Source organism: Schistosoma mansoni, chromosome 2 (assembly GCF_000237925.1).
Source record: "Schistosoma mansoni strain Puerto Rico chromosome 2, complete genome".
NCBI lineage: Eukaryota > Metazoa > Platyhelminthes > Trematoda > Strigeidida > Schistosomatidae > Schistosoma > Schistosoma mansoni.
The window spans coordinates 15660613-15684849 of NC_031496.1; the positions used below are offsets into that span (position 1 = coordinate 15660613).

The following is a 24237-nucleotide window of genomic DNA, read 5'->3' on the forward strand; positions in this document are numbered from 1 at the left end:
AGCACTGGACGGCCTTTTCGTCCTATTATGGGACTTCTCAGCAGTGCAGACATTAACACCGTTGGATATCGGCTCAGTGGTCTATCGGATAAGCGTTCTGGCGCGAGACTTGTAGGTCCTGTGTTCAAATCTTGCGAGTGCGGGATCGTGGATGTGCCCAGCAGAGGAGTTTCATAATAGGACGAAAAGGCCGTCCAGTGCTTCCAGGTTTTTGATGGTGATCTAGCTTCAATGGACTCATGATCTCAACTTCATAGCTTTATTGCAAACTTGTATATGTCTAGTAATGTTTTCACTTCTGAATTAATGATTACTAACAACCTTATTTGGTAGTATTGATAGCTTAAATTGATAATTAAGTTTAAAATTAATGGATTTATTAAAATAGTTTCATTCAGTACAAAACCAAGTTGAAATTTATATTGTAATAGGTTCTAGTTTTTGAAACGTTAAATAAGTAGTTCGGTGAAAATATATCAACAAAGCATAAAATATAAACCCTAAAGTCTATCATTTCAGTAAATGAAAAAGGAGACAACTAGGAACATATGTATCTGTGCACATAGTTAACATAAGTTATTATGATTTAATGGTTCAATTCATGAGTCAATTATAGCTAGACCACAGTGGAAAAACCTGATGTGACTGGACGGCCGTTTCCTCCTAGTATCATACTACTCTGCAGTGCGCATCCATAATCCTGTTCGCAGGATTCTAAACTTCAGTCTCGCGTGCGAATGCCTAACCTCCAGATCACTGAGCCGGCATCCAACACTGTTATTGTCTAACTTCAACCAATTCACGAAATTGCGCCACCGTCCACCATTCTCTTCAGTGAGTCACTGACTCACAGCAATCACGGTTCAACTCCACTGGTCACGGCTTCTCACTTGAACTCTAGGGAATACATTTGGTGCCAGTCACTAGTGAGCATATGATGATGATTATTATCAGAAAGAGGGTTTCATGGAGATTATAGTAATTAAACATTGTTAAACGTTTCATTCTTATTGTAGTGTCACCTTTTTCTTTTACTCGAGATAATTCTCTGAAAACACTATGAACTAATAAAACGACACCAAAGTGAGAAGACCGACTATAATAGTATTTTTTGATGCATTTTTTAAAATTATATAGCGGTTTGTTATCGTAAATAAGTGGGTAGAAAGTTTACTAATCACCAAAACCACCTTATAAAGTGGCCAAATGCTACAGCTAAGAACAGTGTTTTTAAAATTTGACGGTGGATTTCAAAGATCGTCAATGTATTGTCTTATAGACGATCGACTATTCTACACTGTGATTACTAAGAATGACGTTGAGGAATAATTATTTTCATGCTGATTGTGATATCTTATTTGAACAATCTCACACTAAAAATAAGAAAAGATTTTTAACTCAGAAATATACCGAGCTCGGGGGCTGAATTGTAAGTTTTCATTATTGTTCTAGAAAACAGTATGTAAATGTTATTAGGACGATTTATAAATAGATACTTAAAAGAAACATAGGTATGTAGTCACAGATTAGTTACAGTTTAGGGGTGTTAAGAATAGGATAATCATTACTCGTGGCACTAAATCACGATTGTTTTTTGCAGAGAATTGATTTGAGTTCGAAATACATCTATTATTGAATACCAACAATAAGAAATAATGTTTAAGCAGTCACCTCATATCCTGATAGTCGTTAGTTGGATTTTGGAAAAGCTACAATCGCACATCGATGATAAATCCTAAACTAGGTTAAAACAGTTTCTCAGCGCTCCTCCTTTGTTTTCAACGATATTGAGAACGAAGTGTATACGTGAAAAAAAATACCCCTACAAACTAAACGGATCACTATAAATATTTATCGTATTATATTATAAAACAGGCACAAGTAAGTAAGTATAATACATATACGTTGGTTGTTTCTGCACTCCTAAGACAAATTCAAATACTCACCGGATATTAAAAGCACATCTTTGTTAATGTACAGTTTTATTTATTCATAATAAAGATAAATTATGCATAAGAGTAAAATCACTGGATATTACCTCTTTGATCAAAATGTCACTTATTCTCTATGTTAACAGTTATGAACATCCGACATCAAAATGTTTTCCTCTAATTATGTAGTAGTTAAATATTCATTTTGTAGTCAATTTCATTAAGCTATTTAATTTGTAGAAATTTCAAATCATTTATTTCAAATTTTGTTGTCAATTTGAGTGGAATGAAAAAAGACCAGTTATTCTTAGCTTTACTTCATTAATTCTAATTCATAGAAACTAACAAAATTGATAACATTCAAAATTATAATTTTGTCAGAAAAGAATATTATCAGAAAGTGGGTTTTGTGGAGATAGTAGTAATTCAATAGTTCAACTATTAAATTACTATAATCTCCACAAAACCCTCTTTCTGATAATAATCATCGTCATATGCTTACTAGTGACTGGCATCGAGATGCATTTCCTAGAGTTCTAATGAGAAGCCGTAACCAGTGGAGTTCAACCATGACGGTTGTGAGTCAGTGACTCACTGAAGAGAATGGTGGACGGTGGCACAATTCTGTGGTTTGGTTGAAGTTAGACATTATCAGTGTTGGACCAAGTAGAATAATGAAATGGAAAGAAGTGATTTCGGAAAGAAATTCTCAGTATTCGTGTGGTCGAAGCATATTTATATTTTGAAGAGAGCAAGAAGAAAGATTTTGGCAGATGAGCATGAATTCATTTTATTCTGTTTAGTTCCCGTCAGCTGCTAACAACCTCTAATATTTAGCAATATAATTACAAAATGAGTTTCAATTACTTAAATGAAAAGGTGTAGTTGGAAGTTATGTTGAAGACACATTAGTATAGTATAGCAAGGGTGTAAATAAATTTAATAGACTGAATACTGCAAATATATACCTTTTGCAAAAGAACATTCTATAACATTGATTGTGACAGGAGTTCAAATGGCTAGAAACAAGTGATTACATAATAAATAAACGCTAATAGGAATAAAGTGAATAAAGCTCAGTACATTTGCTGTGCATATAAAAGCTGAGAAATCAGATTTGTATTTCGGATATTATAAAATCTATGTATAAAATCTATGATTTAATAATTTGGTGAATATTACGTTTTAAGTTCATAACACCATCTATTTTATTGGAAAATTAGGGTTAAGAGTATCTTTCTTAGTGGATTTAGAGGGTTGTAAAACAAAATGCATGTTTATGTGCAAAAAATGCCGTAATTATCAGGATAATAAAGAGTATCTTTCCCCCCCCTCAGATGGCCTGGTATGGCCGAGGTGATATCTCCCTCTAGAAATGCACTCAGATGGACACATGTATACAGCCACCGTCAGGAAAGTTCTACTCACTACTTCGTCGTAACGCCGGTGTTGTTTACGGAATTGAGGGGATGAAAAGCGAATATCCGACGCTTTTACCATGTTGGTGGATACGGAGAGTCCACCTACGGGAGTTGGAGTACCCCCGATTCCAATCCGATGAGGCACATGAGTTCAGGTATCCTGAAGTAACAAGTGGTGTATGAACCAATCGTTGATTACCGGCTACGATGCGACTGCATTTCCTTACGTTGCTCGACTACTTTGTGGATCAGTCCTTTAGATCGAATGCTCCAGATGCGACTCCCTAAGGAAACCACCAGTCTCGGTTTGGGCACGCGGGCAGTACGATAGTCCACACACAAATTAAATGACTTATGTGGCGTATATGTATTCAGTACTTCTTTGTACCAATGTTTATGTGTTCAATTAAATAAATAAATTTATTGAAGATTAAATTCGTTAAACTTTTCATTCACTTAGAAGTTCTACTATCTTGCTTTAAAACAGTGATGTAAATTAAATTGGTGTTTTTTTAGTGTCGTGCATTAAATTAAGATTGATTTGATAAGTATTTATAAAATTGGGCAGATTTATAGTCAATACTATTCTGAGTATCCATAAAAGAAAATAATTTCAAAGAAGAAAATAATTTGATGTACTTCATTCTGTTTATAATCGATAACCTGTGCTCTGATATATAAATTCTTAGGTCAACATTATTCGACTGCATTTCAAAATGAGCTTTGCTTTGAATATACTAATTTGAGAAGTCATTTCCTTATTTATTAAGTAAAATTTTTGGAAAGGTTACTTGAGAAGCATTCTCTAAGTTTTACTGTAGAACCGTGATCGATAGATTTTAACGATGTTTATAGACAGTAGTCGTACAATATAATAAATTAACAGAATGTTAGTATAAGCATTATTAGATATCAACTCACTGACATTAAACGAATACATGTGTCGTAAGGCATGAAATTTATTGTGTAAACGTGGTGGGATACTGCTTTCACACTGCTTAAGGGTCTCATACGGGAATGAAACAGCTATGTAGTATTGTTTGGTTTACTATTGTTGTCTAGCTGCATTCAGTAACTAAAGTGAATAAAAAGTCGAATTAGGATCTATAAGTACTAACAACTCATACTTATTTTGAGAACAAGAAATTATTTAACATTACTCTGAAAGATGCTTTTTAGTACATGCTGTGTATTAACTAAATTATTTAGTAAAAGTTGATTTCGAATGGATAAGATCGTTTTTAATTGTCAATTGCTTTGATTAAAACCGAAATAAATTGGCTTTCATTTGAACTTAATTGCTTATTCATTTCTATCATATCCATAGACTTCAATTTTCATTTATGATTGTAGTTAAAAGTCAAGATTTTAGTATTTGAACGAAGAATATTCTTTGTGATAAATTCTCTTCTGGTTCTACGATTATATATCCAAATTAATAATCCAAAATAAATGGCCAGGTTAAAGGTGAATTACATCGTTTAAAGCATGTAAATTTTGGTTTGACAATCCTAAATTTTATAGTCGAAATCATGAGTCAATTGAAGCTAGACCACGATGGAAAACCTGGAAGCATTGAACGGCCTTTTCGTCCTATAGTGGGACTCCTCAGTTGGGCTCATCCACGATCCCGCCTCACGAGTTTCGAACCCAGGACCTATCAGTCTCGCGCGCGAGCGTTTAACCACTAGACCACTGAGCCGGTATCCGACGCTGTTAATGTCTAACTTTAAACGATCCACGAAGTTGAGAAACCGTTCACCAGTGCTTCCAGGTTTTCCATTGTGGTCTAGCTTCAGTTGACTCATGATTTAAACTATGAAATTACTGAAATCTCCACAAAAGCCCCTTCTTATTATAATCCTAAATTTACATGCTTTAAACGATGTAATTTGCCTTTAACCTGGACATTTTTTCGGATGTTTAATTTGGTTATACAATTGTAGAACCTGAAGAGAATTTATCGAAAAGAATATTCTTCGTTCAAATATTAGTCTTTTAATATGATGGGGATCTTTAATCGATTTTAGTATTTGTGATTAAGCACTTACTGATTTACTTAGTACTTAGTTATAGAATCAAATGACTGTCATAAAAATTTCATCAAAATGAAGTTGATTGATTTGTTTTTTTTGTGTTTGCTTATCCCTTTTTTAAAATCTTATATTCCCATATAGATTCAGAAGACATACATTTGATACCTTAGTTGATAAACATAGGAATATCGTGTCATTTGTAATATGCTAGTTTAAACGAATTATTAGTGAAAAATAATTTCAGGACCCCCTTTTTTCTATTCATATCAGATTTAGTATTTGATGCGCTTTGTTACCAATCTAGGTTTTATCTTTTTTTTTCTGTAAATCTATATGAAGCCTAATTCATATTAAACTTAACTGAGATATTACTTTCTATATGTGAAGATATTTGGCAATAGATTGTGTAAAACAAATAATGACATGCATTTAGTCGTTTACAAAGTCAAAATTATTTTTATGATTGTAAATTTTGTGGACTGATCAAAATCGTTCGTTGAGTAAGCTAGAAACAAGGCATGAACAATGAAATTAGAGGATGAATAACATGGTTTTGATGGAGTTTTGTTCTCTGAGCTGGATGGTTTGGTCGTGGAGCTTTCATCGTCCTTCTGAACGACATCATCAGCACAAACTTCAGGTAGAAATGAAGTATCCACATGTGGTGTATGGGTAAAAATATGTATAAATACATTTTCATAAAATAATGAAATCAAGCCAGAAACTAATGCTAATTATCGAGAATAATAAATCTTAAAATTTGACTACTATCACTACTATACTTAAGTAGACTAACTCTTAAATACTTTTGATTCATATTGGCCCATTGAGTTATACATAACTCAGTATGCAAAAGCACTTGAACAACTATTAAACCTAAGCTTCTTTTGATATATAGAATACTTACAAATGTCATCTAATTTTACTATTGAACACAGATATGTTGTCTTTAGTTGTATCATACGACGTTTTGAGATAATACATACTAGGTAAGGGAAGTCGGCAAATTGGATCCGTAACTTCGGGAGAAGGATTGGCTCTGGGGGCCGAGTCAGACAGGCCGAGATCAGATACGTGTCGGTCCAGTTGGGGGCTGGTTTCTTTGCTGCTTTGTGTGCTTCGGTGCGCGTTGTGGTGAAGTTACTGGACTCTGACCTGGGTCGATCGTGGGCTGTTTCAGCTGTTAGTGTCGTGCAGCTAGCAACGCGTGAGGACATGTTACACGTTGCGTCAAGCGGCTGTACTTCCATGGTCTGGCGCGCGACGGCTAACTCAGAACTGGCACGGACCAGGGGAATCCGACTGTCTAATTAAAACAAAGCATTGCGATGTCCACTGATTGTTCAATGTAGTCGACTGAGTTGCTTAAAAGTCAAATAGATAAAACTGTTGTTATGTAATCGCTAATAGATGAATTATAATTTCAAATCAGTAATATGACGTCACAAACTAATGTTCGAGAAATTCAGTATTAATACTATTTTCATTTTCATTAATCACTTTGAATAAATATCACATTTCCTGTTCTAGATCCGCTTCATATTTAAAAAATTCAGATCTTTTTTTTACATCTATTAGATTTGAACTTTGACTAGTAATTAAGCTGATGATTAATGTGATCATTAAAAACCAAGAATAAAGTCATCTAGGAAGCTAGAATACTTTGTATTTAGTTAAGTATGTTTGTTAACATTTATGTATTACTAGGTACAATTGAAATTGTCAAATGACTCTTGACTTAACTATCAATATAAATAGTAAACACATTAAATTGTCAATGTTTTGCAATTTGTATAATATACAATTATTTTTTTATGACATTAAAAGAACCAAATTCTTTCACATTATCTCTAATGAAGTTTAAAGGTTATTTTTAACAAAATCCTTAGCCGTACTTCCTCAGCATTCATATTCTTCATGGGGAATAATTAATATTTTAGATTATAAGAAATTATATGCTAAACGAAGGGATGAAGTCAAAAACCCTCACTATAAACAGAGATGGATGGTGGTTAGCAATAGAATCCTTGACGCACATTTCATTCTACTGGATGTACCTGAGTCCCAGGGTTGATATTCACATCGAGACTCGAACACAGTACCGTTCTCTTCAAACGCCATCTCTTTATCAACTTACCTACTGAGTTCAGATAGCCACTGGCTTGTGTAATGGGGTGTAGTGTTAATTGATTTTGTGTTTGTTATTTGAATATTTCGATTGATGTTAAGGACTCCAATTGATCAGTCTCTTACTGACATATTTATATCCTGTACAAATTTCCTCGATATTACCTCTAATCAGAAGCATTATAATAGACTGATCAACTGCAGTCCTGAACATCAATGGGAAGATTCAAGCAGCGAATACAAAAATTCCCGTTTCGCAACATTATTCGCTCCTCATTTCACAGTTTACCAGGTATTGTGTGCAAAATTGTCAACTGTATAGATAAAACATGGTAGTTTATTACAGATTTTTAATGGAATGACTGAAATGGCATAAAATTCGAAAAATTTAAAACAATAAAACTTTAGTCAGTGAGCCATTTTTAAATACCTAAGAAATCTATTGTTCAAAGTATTTCAAAAAGTCAATACTATTGAAGATTCAACTTCTCGACATGAAACATCATGACATAATAAGGTAAAAACCAGTTATATGTTCCATGCGTTTAATAATTGGTCATATATGCCTTGGGCCTCAGTTTGATAAACATTGTTTTTTTCTTGAACAGATTTCTGTCGCATGAAAATTCACGACCAGTCATGCGAGAATATAATCGCTGTTAGCATATTTTGCATCCGGCTATTGCAAAACAATATAATATTTCTTATATTTGTAGCCTGTTTATAGTATTATTTGCTGCCATCTTGTTTGTCACTTTCAAACTGTTCAAATTTAGATAGAAAGTATTTTAAAAATTGTAATGAAGATAATGCATTATTGTGAAATGATTCGAGTTGAAAATGTTCATCATCTGGTGTTGTTTTAGAATCTCATCATAAGACCCAAATAATCTATAGCGAAACTATGGATCCAGATTGTCAATGCTTTACATACCTGAACAAAATAACCGTTTAATGCTACGTTAATCAATCGTTATTTTAAATAATTACTTTAATTAATAGGAAATCTCTTTTTTTCATAGGTTGAAAAGCATTATTCTAGTTTTTAAATTACTAGTGGCCCCACCATTTAGTCACACGTCAAATATTGAAATATTTCATAGGTTGCTTTTTGTAATAATAAACCAATAAAATATATAATTATGGGCATTGCTTCCTTTTTACTATTTAAACTTGTGTTAATTTAATGTCGGCTATTTATCTACTCTGAAGAAATGGCCTACATTAAGTCACGAAACGCCAGAAATACAATTTTTCTACTCATTCGGATATAACAAAAATATATTTATTATATAATCAATATCACCTGGATAGATGAATTATTTATTAGTCTTTAGATGGAGTTTTGTTCTCTGAGCTGGATGGTAGTCTTTAGTTTGGTTATTAAAATGTTACAACTAGCCGACTTATTTCATGTGCATTAGTACGAGTAGTTAATTAGAACAAAATTAAAACATAGTTGATCTTAAAACCAAGTAGAGGAATCCAAAGTTATTGTTGCATAGCCTTATACAATTAGTTGATGGATTGTTTAGGAGTTCCCTGTTTAAATATAATAAAAATCATTGTTTCCGAATGTACCAAAGAATGATGATCTATTTAAAAGGCTTATATAACATTTGGAATTTTTGTGATTATTATAATTATATTCTGATTTATTGATGCCTTGAATCCTATTGACAGAAATAATCGTATGAGTTTACCCAATAAATGATTTACTGATCTAGTTAGTCGTCTTAATAAAATGATGAATTATGAATGTTTTTCCGGTAATCAGTCAGTCAGTCAGCCATGCTCAACGTTGAGGCCTGGACAGATGTGTGTCATTCCAAGTAATTGTAAAATGTAGACGAGAAAATGAATAGTAAAAAATGCAGGTATAATGAATAAGTAGGGATAATAAAAAAGTCTAAACATGAAAAAATATAACTCAAAAAGACAGTGAAAAAGTGTGTATGAAAGAATATTTAGATTCAAGATATAGAGAAAATAAAGGTTCAATGGATCCACGTCATCATGAACTATATAGCCACGTTACCCGGTCTTCGCAGTTATTGCGAGGATCTCAACCAAGTAGTCTGCCTCTACTAGCTTAACTTAAACAGTCGATAATTTCATCGACTCATGTCACGCTTTGATTTAAATCCTCCCGTCTAGTTTTCTTTCAACCTACTCTTACACTGTCACACATCACCTATCAGGATAGCCGACATTTGTCTAAATCAAAAATGACATCAATTAACAAAAAACTAATTAAACGTTTTGAATTGTTAAAAATAAGGTGAAATTTAAAGATGCTAAATTAAACACTATGCGTTGTCAATTATCACCAACGTTATTTTAATACACTCTTGTAAAATCAACACCATATTCAGTTTACTTCCTTAACTGTACACCAAATAAAATTATATTCTTGTAAAATTACGAATTGATTAGAGTTAAAGTAGTTGTTTCGATAGTTCTCCTTATTTTTTTTCTTTTTTAATAATCTTGAGTAAATATAGAATAAACGTTGCATGATACTATAGATTTATCAAAGTATATTTATATTTAGTCACTGTCCAGCTTAACTAATCACGCACCGAAAGAAACATCTCTTTGGTTTTCCAATAATCTTACATACTGTCGAATTGTTTCTTTTTTAAAATAATTATTACCGTATACAGCCAATACACTATATATGATAGTGTTCAGGGTTTTGTGAATGAACTTAATCAACTACTGAAAATATGACTAGATTTTAAGTTAGTCAATAAAAAGAATACTTCACTGGAGTTATATATATATATGAAACAAATCAAACAAGTCCAGTAAACCATTACAGGATAAAGAAAGTTGTTGGTCATTTACCGAAATTTATTTACAAGTTGCATGGATAGAATGAACATTCAGTAATGGTAATGATAAAAGTATCTTATAAGAAACTTATTTGATTTAAAAAGTAACTATACAAAATTATACAATAAGTTATCACTTTCATAGTTGGAAGCATGAGTCAATTGAAGCTAGACCATCATGGAAAACTTGGGAGCACTGGACGGCTGTCTCGTCCTATTGTGGGACTCCTCAGCAGTGCGCATCCACGATCTCGTCTCGCGAGATTGGAACCCAGAACCTATCAGTCCCGCGCCAGAGCACTTAACCGTTGGAACACTGAGACGGCATCCAATGGTGTTAATATATAACTTCAACCAAACCACGAAGTTGAACAACCGTTCACGAATTGTCTTCAGTGGGTTCCTATCTCACAACAGACGTGGTTTGAACTCCACAGGTCTCTGCTTCTCACTAGAACTCCAGGAAATATCTCTTGAAGTCAGTCACTAGTGAGCATTTATTCAAATTCATTGTAATGCAATAATCCGATACAGATAAAAACCCGGAATTAATTGATTAATTGTTGCCTGTCAAATTTTATTAGAAATTTTATCTAATAAAATAATCTATATGAATGAATGTTTTTCTATGATGTTATCACTAATGTTAAAATTAGTTATTTAAACTATCTTTAGCGAGACTATAATTTGTGAATGAGCCAATCAAATTTAAGATAGCAAGTCTTGGATTTTGGTGTGAAATTCGTCCATCCATTTAGTTAAATAACGTTTTGGGATTTTAATTGATATCAGTTCGTGATGAAAACCCTAAATCTAATTCCTTATCAGAACCATTAACTGTAAATCATAATCCTTATTCATCATACAGATATATAGACTTTATTTAGTCCTGGTAAGTAGATGACCGTTTCAAGGTCATTTTAATATCGTTCAAAGGCCGTCCATAAATTATTGTCTCACCTTATCTTTTTATGGTTAGAAGTGAAATATAGGACACGTTTTTTATTCAGTTTACAACTTCTTGTATGGATATGCTTGGATCTCAGTGTTGATGTTTGTATTGGGGATCAAACTCAGTACCATTTAAAATCAGATCAGTTCTAATAATTCTATAAGTATTTAAATTCATTTAGTATTGTATGTTTGAATCTTTCCATTGATGTTTAGGATTTCAACTAGTCAGTCTCTTATTGGCATATGTGCATACTGTGCGTATTGCCTCGATATAGCCTTAATTCACAAGCATGGTAAGCAAAGATGGATATTGGCTAGCAGTGGAATCCAGGACACGCGTTTCGTCATATTTGGGACTCGTCAACTGGATGTACCTGCATCTCAGAGTTGATATTCACTCTGGGACTCGAACCCAGTACCTTTCGCTTCAAAAGCCATCATGTCATCCACTCAACTACTGAGTCCTGATAAGTATTTCCTTTTGTCTGAGTTGGAAGCTAAAGGTATTCCTTAGGGGCGATGGATTACTTTGAAATAGTTGATTATTTTGCTGACAAATTTGCCGCAATATTTACTGTCGACGCATGATCAATATTGATTGGTGAATAAGGACGATAGTATTTTCTGCATTAACTTGCAAGTTGTATTTATAAACCTGCTAATATATGAAATTTTAAGTTACGATTGTCAATTTTATTAACACTTCATCATTTTTATAGAAACGCTTTCAATGGATAAGCTAAAAAGATTACTTAAGTAGAATTTCTTTCAGTGTGAAATTGCCTTCTTTATAGTTGTTTTAATGATGTTTCTTGTCGTATTCCATGGTAGGTCAATAATACCTCTGCTTTTTTTGCATTTTTATGGGGGGGGAATGAGTCAAAGTGCTTGATTTCATAAAGTTAGATTTATTTGTGCAATCGCAACAGAGTTAAGCTTTTCTTTTTACAAAAACCAAACTGTGGTGATATGATTTAGGCTTCGTTAGTTTTATCAATGTACATGAGTGAAGTGTGATTCTGGCTTGACTTTAATAACATAGATAGTTAAAGGACTTGACCGATGTTGATAGTTTGAGCATTTTAATCAAATTGAAAGTGTTCTGAAGGCCATGAAAACGTAATCTGATCAATAGTAGTAACCTAGTTTCAATATATATCCTTATGAACTTGTATTTATTGTTGTATTATTGTTGTATCGATAGCGGTCATAAAGTTGACAGAAATCAGTCATTTAAAGTTATTTATCGTATTCCTACTGGTTTCCCTTATGGGGTTCGATCTCGTCTCTTACACATGGCAGAAGCTATAGGAATTCGATTATGTAATTCCACTGTTATCATTGACTCATAAACTGCCTTGATTGGTTTAATAATTTCGTATATGCATATAAATATTACTGTATATTAGAGTAAAGCCTGATGAGGATCTAATCGAAAACAATATTGTTCGCTTATATATGTTGTTCGAAATCACAATATGGGAATTTTTCAAATTTTGAAATACATTTCTACTTACTAGTTTTCTGTCTTCTCTCTTGCGATGTTGCGGGTTCGATCGTTCAATTAGTCTAGTAGTACGCGGCATAGCGAGAATCAAAGCTCTAGATCTAACAGAAACTATCTGATAACAGGTTCATCTACATCTAATTGGAGTTCAGGTAATTTCTTATAACAGTAATATTATTTTTATTTATTGTATTATATTGTAGTTCTCTGTAATCTACAAATTATTTTACAAGGTTGATAGCCATCTGGAGACCAACTAGACTGATAAAATGATGTACAATTTACGAAACATCGTGCTAGAGTTCTTGCCTGTTTTCTAATGTCTATGAACTATATACAAATATTCGGTTTAAAGACACTGTTAACCTTAAAAACGAATGAGAATATTTCCTCGCTAGTTTACGAGTGACAGCGTACTCAGTCCTAATTCACTAAATGGCTGTTAAATGTATCTGTTATGTATAGTAATATGAAAATTTTTAGAAAAGGTTGTTCGACTTTTAGATACTATTTTCGAAACCTTACGTGTTACGAGTAAACGTTGAAATGCTCTGATGAGTTTGAGTTTCAAAATCTTGTCTTCTATTGTTTATCTTAAATTTTTCTTCATCATTTCTTGACCATCGTTTCGTTCAATAATCAGTATAGGGTGGTGGAGATTGTTAAGTTTTCACTGAGAGGACGAATCGATCAATGTTAGCCCACCATTGAAAATCTGGAAGCACGATATTGCGCGTAGATTGGTTGAAGTTAGACAATAACACCGTTGGATGCCGGCTCAATTATCTCGAGGTTCAGCTTCCCAGCTTGAGATAGAAGGTTGTGGGTTTGAACCTCAAGAGCGGAATTGTGGATGCGCACTTTCAAGGAGTTCTTTACTAGGATAAAATGGCCGTTTAGTTTAGTTGCTGGTATAAGGAATTGACTACCACGCGTATCAGTCAAAACGTAAATTATTTTAATACATCAAAAAAGAAGTTTTATTAGTTAGTCATATTGTGAAACTAAAAACTAAAACCTTCAGGATTTACATTGGAATACGAACTGTTATCCATAATTGCTTCCACTTATCTTGATAAGAAAAGTGGTGTACTCTATTATACTACCTTCTAATTTGTTCTCAGTGCGTGTAGTGTTCAAAATAGAATGGTCTCGTATATTTTTAATGTTGCAAATAAAAATAACGTTTAAAAACAATGAAATGTAGGCAATCAATATCTAGTGAAATGCCCAAAAATGTTACTGAAGAATGAATGTTTAGGTATTCAGTATTACAACTTCCTATCTCTCAATAATCAATGTGATATCCATTTCTTTAAGATAGCATACACATTAGGACAACTGGTGCAGTTCAACAAACCAGATGCTAGTAACAACTCTCATATTATTTCAAACTAGAGATAACCGAACAATTATCACAGTGATTTCAATAATCGAAATTTTTTTTCATGATAGCCAAACTACAACACATACTGATAAACACTGATTTCCAATTGTATTGATATATGATATTTACTTTTATACAAATAGGTATCCAATATAGGCGACTAAAGTTAACTACGGAAATGTATATGGCATCCGTAAAATATCCAAAGTCTTCATTGAATTTGACCTACCTATTACTTAACTGTGCTTTATATCATATTAAATTGGTTATCTATTCATAATTTTATCTTAAAAATGTGTGTCATGTACAAATTCCATGGCTGTTTTTGTATTAGTGTATTTCAATAGTTGGAACCATGAATCAATCTAAGCTAGACCACTATCGGAAACTTGGAAGCACTGGATGGCCGTTTTGTCCTATTATGAGACTCCTCAATGGTGCATATTCACATTTCGGCACTTTAAAATCACTTAATAGAATTTTAAACAGAATTAACTATTTTGTTTTAATAATCTAGTAAATGGATACCCTGTTTCATGTGACTTGAAACATTTACTTTTGAAGTGTTTACTGAAAAGTGCAATTAATGAATACAATCCAACGGATAAAGCTTATATAGAATGAACTAGCTTAAATCATGTACAATTAAACCAATCATTTTGATTAAAGTAAAATTACATTCAGGAGTAATGAATTTTCAAGTAAATCGGGTTAATAAATCATGTTTCAGGTTTTTGAATAATAAATACTGAAAATGACGATTGAAAAAAAAACAGATTTCTTTGAACTCAAAATTATACACAGTAATAACATAAGTATGAATGACCGAAATAGCTATAGATGGTCAAACATTTTCGTCTAGAATTGCCGATATTTTGTATTGACACTGGCTCCGTTCGAGCGGCCTGCTTGAATATCTGGACTACCTGTTCCTGCCATCTAAATATTTCAACAAGTTTTCTGTTTCCCTGTTTTAACAAACCATTATGTCATTTAATTGCATAACCTATTTAGGTGCGTTTGTGAAAAGTTTACGACCTTTCGCTGTACAAGTTACAAAAATTTATAATCAGAGACATATTGATGTCTGGGAATTTGCATTAAAAAGGAAGAATATTATTCAGACGTGGACTTCTGAAATGCTAATATCTAACTGGCGAACACCCAATATTTATCGTCAACATAGGTCAAGAAATAAGAAACGAAAACTCGCTAAAATACTTGGTGCTGAGAATTCTATATTGTACCAGAAATATAATATTGAATAAAGCTAATAATAATAATAAATAATCAGCACACTTTATACAAGTTTTTTAAATCAAGATGTTCCATTTTAAAATCTAAAGCTTAACTGCATTTATGCTATTGAACGGAACTTAAGATTAGTTTGCACGAAGAAAGTTTCCATTTACGTGTTATTATCAAGGGGTTCAGTGAAAACTATATATTTATATTGTAGTATTGTTTGAAAATTATTTGGAGCATCTATTATTCTTTACTCACATGGTTTTTAATAGCTGAGCAACTAATATTCTGTGAAATTTTAAAAATGTTTTCAAACTTTATCACTGTCTAAATTCACTTAGTATTGTTTGTTTGAATCTTCCGATATCGAGGCAATATGCACAGTATGCACATATGCCAATTAGAGACTGACCAGTTGCAGTCCTAAACATTAGTAGTAAGATTCAAACAAACAATACTAAGTGAATTCAAACTTCACCTTATTGCACATGCACGTGGCTATCAGGACTCGGTAGCTGAGTGGATAACACAATGGCGTTTGGAGCGAAAGGTTATGGGTTCGAGTACCAGAGTGAACATCAACTCTGAGATGCAGGTACATTCGGCTGACGAGTCCCAAATAGGACGAAACGCGCGTTCTGGATTCCACTGCTAGCCACTAACCATCTTTATCAGTGTCTGCTACATTTAACCCTGTTCAGAATCATCTTAACTTATTTCGTGACATTAACGGTAAATTATTGTTCTTAAAGTTTTATGGTAGATTTTGTTCATTCAGCGTAATGTATAATAAACTAATTTCAGTAATTTCAAGTCTATATTTTGTTTATACATAGATACTGTAATTAAACAGAGCTTTCATACTACCTGTTCCATATTTCTTGAGGTAATAATGAGTAAGAAATATGTACTGGCATTATGATAAGTGTCATATTTTACGTGAACAAGGAGAACTGCTTCCTTACGAAAAACGATTAGCAACATTAGCAAAAACACATTGCAAAAAAGTAATTTACTATAAAAAGGTGTTAATTCATCAAACTAAATTATTCAAACTTACAAAGTACTCCAACAACAAAAAATCCTGATAAAAATAACGTAGCTGCTTGACGACAAGTAGGTGATATCTCCATTGTAATATGATATAATCCATAAATTAATTCATCTATAGATGCAGTCGTTTGAATAATTTTATCTGATTTCGTCTCACTACTATTATTATTATTATCAACAATAGCAGTTGTAGTAATATTAGTGCTATTTGACATGATTAGTTGCAATGTACAATGTTTCTATGTTTCTATTATTAATACTACTCAAGAAAAAAGCCTTATGAGCAAGTTCAACATTATTAATTATCTCTATCTTTTCTTTAATGTTATTTCTAGTGTACTATGATAATGTAATGCTTAGAATTAGATCTTTTATCTATATTAGTTGAAATGGTAACTGATAAAATCAGTGAAATTATAGGTTAGGTAACTAATTTTTATAACTGTTTTCCAAAGGAATTTATAATGTTTAAACCTGGCTATAAATTCTCTATCATCGTCGTCCATAGATGATTTGTGTTTAGTTGCCCTTTTGTTGTCGACATGTTTATATGGTTGTGAATGTATGTGTATGTTAGAAGTAAAGGTTTTTTTTTCAATCTTGATTGTTTCGATATTTTGATTCGTAATTTCTATGTAATAGACATTGAAATCACGATAGTTTATTGGTCAACTATCTGATATATATTTTTTCTCTAAATTAGATAACGTTAATTTTAACGAACCAGTAAATTAATTGAACTTGTAAATAAATGCTTTTATAAAGATCTGAATTATTATTGACGTCAATACATAACTAGAATGGAATGTTGAAGAATTTCACTTAAGCGTGGAATCCTCAAGAGTCTATAAAATCTACTTGAAGTGTATTGAACACCATTTACTATTATATATATATATATATATATATATATATATATATATATATAATTAGGGTATATCTAATATCAGAGTGTAGTGTGGTCTACTTATTATCCACATAAGTAGTATATGGTGAAGGTCAGACATAGAATATATTTTGGCAGAAGATCGATAAGGAAAGAACAGGAATGAAGCGAAATCGGTATGAAAATACATGAATAATGAAATTAGAGAAGACAGACTGATATTTGCAGAAGAAACAGTTAAGATTGAGTTAATTGATTGTTATTTTGCTAATTAACTGTTGAGTGTATGGTTATCAGAATTTAGGGAGATAGTCTGTAATTTGGGCCCAAATACATTCGATTGTCCCCACTCATGTTGCTGTTCACTACAAGAATACTATTTATGTTTTTAAAGTCACTCGGTTTATATAAATACTTCACTTAGGTAAACATAGTCTCGATTAACTAATGATAATTAATTTATAGAAAGAAACCATCTCATACAATATTTGACGCTCAATCTAAAATCTGACTTTTCAGAACTCAGTATAATAAATGAAACATTAAAGATGAAATAAACTGTCATTATCATGTTCATTATTTGTTGACTACAGTTGTTGTATCAATCTGGTTCACATTTATCCCATTTACTATTATACGTATTTCAAAGGCCTTAGTAAACTTTGTTGGTATAAAACCATGTGAAATCATTTGATTACTGTTTAAGTAATTAACTGAAATCAATAGGATTATCAATTGTTGTAAATAAATTGTGGATACAGGTCTAGTACAACATAAAGCAATGAATCACTAGTTTATAATATTTTAATGGTTCTTAAGAGTACTCACAGATATTCGCTGTTATATGGTCTGGAATATCAACCGAAATGTTGGAGATTTACTTGAGTTATTTATTATTCTTTGAGGTTTATGGATTGATAACAGCTTTAATTTATTTCTTACTACTAATAACATAAATGATGATCCAATTGTTTCATATATAATTTTATTAATTAATAGATCCCTTGTTATTAGTTGAGCAGCTTTACTTGCTTTAATAATTATCAAATGACGTCTAAAATCTCGTCATTTATGTATTGTTCATGTTATCGTTTTATGATTTTATATTTTAAGTTGTCTATCGTATTTTATACCAAACTTTTAGGGTCATACTATCTTTAGACTATACAATCGATGTATAAAATATAATCTCACACATTCATTAGGGAGACAGTTGACTGGAATCTTGATGTGAACAGCGAAACAAGAAGCCTTAACAAACTACGGAAGCTATTTTTGGGGACGTTATTGCATTTAATTTAAAGCTTGTAAAAATGTAATATTTACTTCTGTCCCTAGTCTTTTGTACAGATCATAAGCTTTCGTTTGATCAAGGACGTAACAAATCTGTAACTTTGAAGTATTGAGGTTTATTTTTATGAATTTAAAACCATTTATTCCATTAAATTCCAGGTTACTTTCTGTACTAAAATAGTAACAAAATGTTTTATAGACTTGGTGTATATATCGGATACTCTTGAAAATGTACAGAAAATATCAGTTTCGAAAGCGGCCATTGCCTTCCTTCTGTAAGGTTATGAAAGACACAGAGGAAAGGTTTTCTCCTCCTTATGGATTTCTAGATAATTTACCAAAGTAAACAGAGTTATATCTCTACTGCAGAGAGAAGTTGATCTGAGCCCACTCAAAATTATTGGTGTATGCATTTAATTAAGTTATATTCATGTTCCTAATCAAAAGTTAAGTGAGTTACACATTGTAGTTTTACAATCTTATCTACTTTGAACGTGTCTTAACTATCTTTATTTCAATAAAGCATTATTAGGATTTATAATCACAATTATCTGGACTAAACTCTTTTGATTTCGTTGCTTGTTTGCATGATTTCAAAACAATAAATATAACACACCATTTACAATTATCTTCTTCTCCCTTCTCATATAACTTAACAAATTTACAAATGAAGCAGTTTCTAATTATTTTAATTGGTAGAAATATAAACCTTACGAGTAGTAGGACTGATTTGTTCAGTCTCGACACCCATATGCATCACCTAGTATAATGATTAATGTAATGTAATATTTACAGATTTATAAATTTAGGACCTGGTGCCAAACGTATTTAAAACAGCAGCTCTATCAACCATTCTATTTACTTAAGTGGGTTGAAGGGTCTCAGAAAGTAATTAACATTTCTTCATTCTTATTGGGATTCGGGAAACTGTTTGCAACACCCACGCTATATACCTTTCATTTACAAATAACTACTGCTCGTTTCTAGACGACAGTTTTTCGATGAAACTATCTATATGAATGTAAGCAAAGATACGTAGTGGCTAACAGTGAAAGCCAGGAAGCTCGTTTAGTCCTATTTGGGACTCGTCAAATGGATATACCTGCATTTCAGAGTTAATGTGCACACCGAGACTCGAACGTAGTACCGTTTGCTTTAAACGCCATCACGTTATCCACTTAGCTATTGAGTCTTGGTAGCCACTAGCTTGTGCAATAAGGTAAACATCAACTACGGGATACAGGTTCATCCAGCTGACGAGTCTCGAATAGGACGAAACACGCGTTATTCCACTGCTATACACCTTCTATCTTTGTTTATAACGCTTGTGACTTAAGACAGTATCGAAGCGATCCGCATATGATGCTTATATGAAAATAAGAGACTGATCAATTACAATCTTAATCATCAATGTGAAGATTCAAACAAACAATACAAAAATGAATTTGTAGAGATGGCATGATTAGCTTTGGAAGCATAGTTTATGATAAAGAACATAAAATGTTCAACAGAAAGTGTTTCTGAGAGCGAAATATTAGTTTGATGATTACCAAATGTCTATAAATTTTAAGGGTTCATCATCAATATACGTAATACGTTAATCTTTTGCTTGAGTACGCATTTATTTAATAAAAGTAATTTAATTAACCACTCATAACTAAGAAGTAGATCGATTAGGAATTTTATTAGTTGGTTGTTCAAACAAATACAAAAATGACAATGAAGTCTAACACACGACCATGAATACGCTCAATTTATTTCATCATTAATCTTCCAAATAATTTGTGGTAATAATAAATGGTCATTCGTAAAACTCTGTACTATCCAAAAATATGAAAGAGGATACATTGAAATCAGTAGGTTTTCTTGGAGTTTGGTGATGATTATTGTATAGCCTCAGATAGCATTTCCCGATTCCTAATTAAATTTAATCAGTTGTGCAGTGAATTATTATCATAGTAGATGTGTTCCAATCAAGTTTGACAATTTAATCTAATTGAATTTTCGATTGAGATCATGAATTGACCAGTGTTAGACAACCATTGATAACCTGGGAGCACTGGATGGTGGTTTTGTCCTCAATATGTGACTCCTGAGTAGTGCTAATCCACGATCCCGCATGAAGGATTCGAACCCTAGAACTTTTATTAAGATTGAAAGTCTTCGTACAGTCAAACTCTTTGAGAATATGAAATATCAGTTAAAAAATTTGCTAAAGAGTGGTTGAGAAGATTTGTAGCTCAGGCGAATGATTTTGATGGAGTTTTGTTCTCTGAGCACAAACTTCTACTCCAAGTTTTTTCAGATGATGTCGTTCAGAAGAACGATGAAAGTTCCAAGACCAAACCATCCAGCTCATAGAACAAAACTCTATCAAAATTACTAACGAATGTCACTCTCTGATCCCTTTTGTGTACTAAAGTTAGACATTACATACTGGTGACGACAACAACTTAAATGATTTGAAGTTCTAATGACTAAGGAGCAAATTCCGCATAATAAACGGGATATAATAGAACTCTGAAACAGTTAAGTTAAAATTGAATGAGACATGATTTCAGCCATAATTTCATTCCTCACATATTGTGATAAAAATACATTACACTTGAAAAACTGTCATTGAATCGAAAATAAATATTAAAATTTTTTTCGGTTTATGTAATATGTCAAGTAATTTTGAATGTACCAGTAAAGATTGAACAGTGTTGTAAACAAAGACAAGTTCATCTTATAAGAATGAGAAATTATGAGGACTAGTTTAAACACAACAGATAAAACAGAAGGGGGTTTTGTGGAGATTTTTGTAATTTTATAGATGAAGATCATGAGTCATTTGAAGCTAGATCACCATGGAAAGCCTGGAAGCACTGGATGGCCGTTTCGTCCTATTGTGGGTTGAGGTTAGACATCAACACCGTTGGATACCGGCTCAGTAATCTAGAAGTTAAGCGCTCGCGTGAGAAACTGATAGGTCCTGGGTTCGAATCTCGTGAGGCGGGATCGTGGATGCGCACTGCTGAGGAGTCCCACGATAGGACGAAACGGCTGTCCAGTACTTCCAGGTTTTCTATGGTGGTCTAGCTTCAATTGACTCATGATCTCATCGATAAAATGAAACAGATTTAGGTTAGTTTTTTATTGGCATGTTTTTCACTTATTTAAGCTAATCATCAACATTTATCTTTTAATAACTTCTACTGAGAGTCTAAAACATGTATTCAGTAACCTCTTTCATTTTCATTTAATTATCAAAGTAAACTTAAATGGACTGTTTTTCTTTCTAAATACTGGTTGGAATATCAGGAACTATTGTCTTTAGTTCTATGAGTGGGTTTAATTTATTTAATGGATCTCATTATTCTGATTTCATGGAGTAACAATATAAACAGCACCACTATGAAATTATTCGTTTAAACCAATAATAATCTCTAAGATTTATCATCAATAAAGGAATTCGTCTCAATGATTCTTATTTACTGTTTACAAATATTTGCTAACAAAAACAATAGTTCGTTAAATCTAATTATCGATACATTCATCTTTGTTGTTTTTTGTCAGTTATTTTGTTATATTCTATCAAAATACACCGCTATTACTCTTCTGTTGATTATTGAAAATAACTACAATCTAATTTTTTTCTTTAAGGACTATAATAGTGATGGGCTTAAAGCTGGTTATATTTTAGTAATTAATTTTTAATGTAAATTTTATCAAGCATTTGTTAATGCATCCCATCAGAATCTGGGCAATTATCTTTTTGGAATATTACGTAATTATATATATATATAATTTCGTTTAATAGGTAAGATGTTTGTAATTTTAATAGTTTAGATCTTGAATCAATTGATGCTAGACCACCATGGAAAACTTGAAAGCACCAGACGATCGTTTCGTCTTATTGTGAAACTCCTCAGCAGTGTGCATCCACGATTCCACCTCGCGAGATTCCAACCCATGACCTTTCAGTTTTGTGCGCGAGCGCTTAACCTCTAGATTACTGAGCCGGCATCCAACGCTATTATTGTCTAACTTCAACCGATCGACGAAACTGAGCGACACATCCAACAAATGTCTTCAGTGGTTTCCCATAGTGGTCTAGCTTTAATTGATTCATGATCTCAACTATTAAAGTTACTATAATATTTACAAAACCCTTTCTGATAATGTTTGTAATTAATAATAAGAATTTATCTTTTATCACTCCTCATATATTTATGGCTTAGCATCTATTGTCATATGAATTTCTTTAAAGATTATATATGTCCATAGTAACAAATCTATAGAGATAATAATATTAACATTATAAACTGTTTCAGCATCTATTTGTGAAATGGTCTATGAATCATTTGTTTACTATGAAGGTTGGTACATTTAAAGTTACTTAATGGGATGAAACACTGTTAAGAGTTTGATTTTTTGTTTGAATTACCTTTATAATTAAATTTGTTTTTCATTTCTTTTGAGTTTTGTTAAAAGTTCATTATTAATATTTGTATTCATATTTATCTTATTGTCTTGTGTAACTGTCACATGAATGCCTGTTTTGATCCCTGAACATATTAATTGTGAGGTTTATCCATAGAGCATAGTATTTCTTGATTCGGATGACATCAGTGTATAAGCTTCGGGTTACTGGAGGTGCACTGCACATCACTTTGAATTGTGTTTTTAAATATCGTGAAGAAAGAAAAATACTAGCTCGAATGTGGTGATTGAACAGATACGTCAAATAGATTTCAGATGTAGTTCAAAGTTCACAATGATGTTGATAAGGCAATAAACAATATGTCAATTTATTTCGCCAAAACAAAAAAACGTTTTTTTTGATGGTGTTTTGTTCAAAGAAGTAGATAAAGCCTTAATATGTTCTAATTGCTATCAGTAGTTTAAGTTATAGTATTTGCGCGTTGTGACATTAAATCTTGAAGCAATTAGTCCTTTTGATAAGTTTGGATAGTTCAATAAGAAGACGAAGATTTCCAAACCTACGTGATATATTAGCGCAATACATTTCGAATAATCTGATCTTAGCAGTATATAATTCATAAAATTGTTGAAAATGGACAAGTATAGTGATGTAACTTCAACTATACTTGAAAATAACAAGTTTTATATGCTTTTTGCCCTAATATTGAAATTGAAAACAAACTGATAGTACAAAATAATTATTTTTCTCTCTTTGGAGTATGTCGAAAATACAGTACGATTTATGTACCCATTGTTTGAATACTTGGAAAAAGACCATAACACGTGGACTCATGATTAATATTCAGTCACTATAGGTAGGAAACGTCTTACTCAGTAGCACTAAAGTACACTAACTTGTTCATTTTTGGGAAGATTTTTTATTATTTATATTAAACAAAAACACGCAAAACCATTGACGTTGAGATAAGTTTGAAACTCAAAACAAATTAACAAATTCAATAGAAACCAATTAAATCTTCCCATTATTTCGAGACATATGATCACATTCTTCGAACTTATCAGGTATTGTCAAAATAGCATACACAAGTAAGCTATCTAGATTTTGCCAAATGAAAGCATTTATTTTTGGGTG

The 24237-nt window shown here is 32.2% G+C and overlaps 1 protein-coding gene and 1 non-coding gene across 2 annotated transcripts in view; both read right to left on the bottom strand.

Annotated features, from left to right (window-relative positions):
- The window catches only part of Smp_128760 (hypothetical protein), a gene marked incomplete at both ends in the record, with an annotated part of 25485 nt that extends 8772 nt beyond the window's left edge, over positions 1–16713 (bottom strand). The window contains one exon of the mRNA XM_018795835.1: positions 16506–16713. Coding sequence (XP_018650107.1) covers positions 16506–16713 — 208 coding nt within the window. The remainder of the gene's footprint in view (positions 1–16505) is intronic.
- Smp_tRNA_01274_Pseudo_TTG.1.1 lies at positions 11698–11768 on the bottom strand. The gene has a single exon. It is a non-coding gene (tRNA).
- Positions 16714–24237: the final 7524 nt, after the last annotated feature.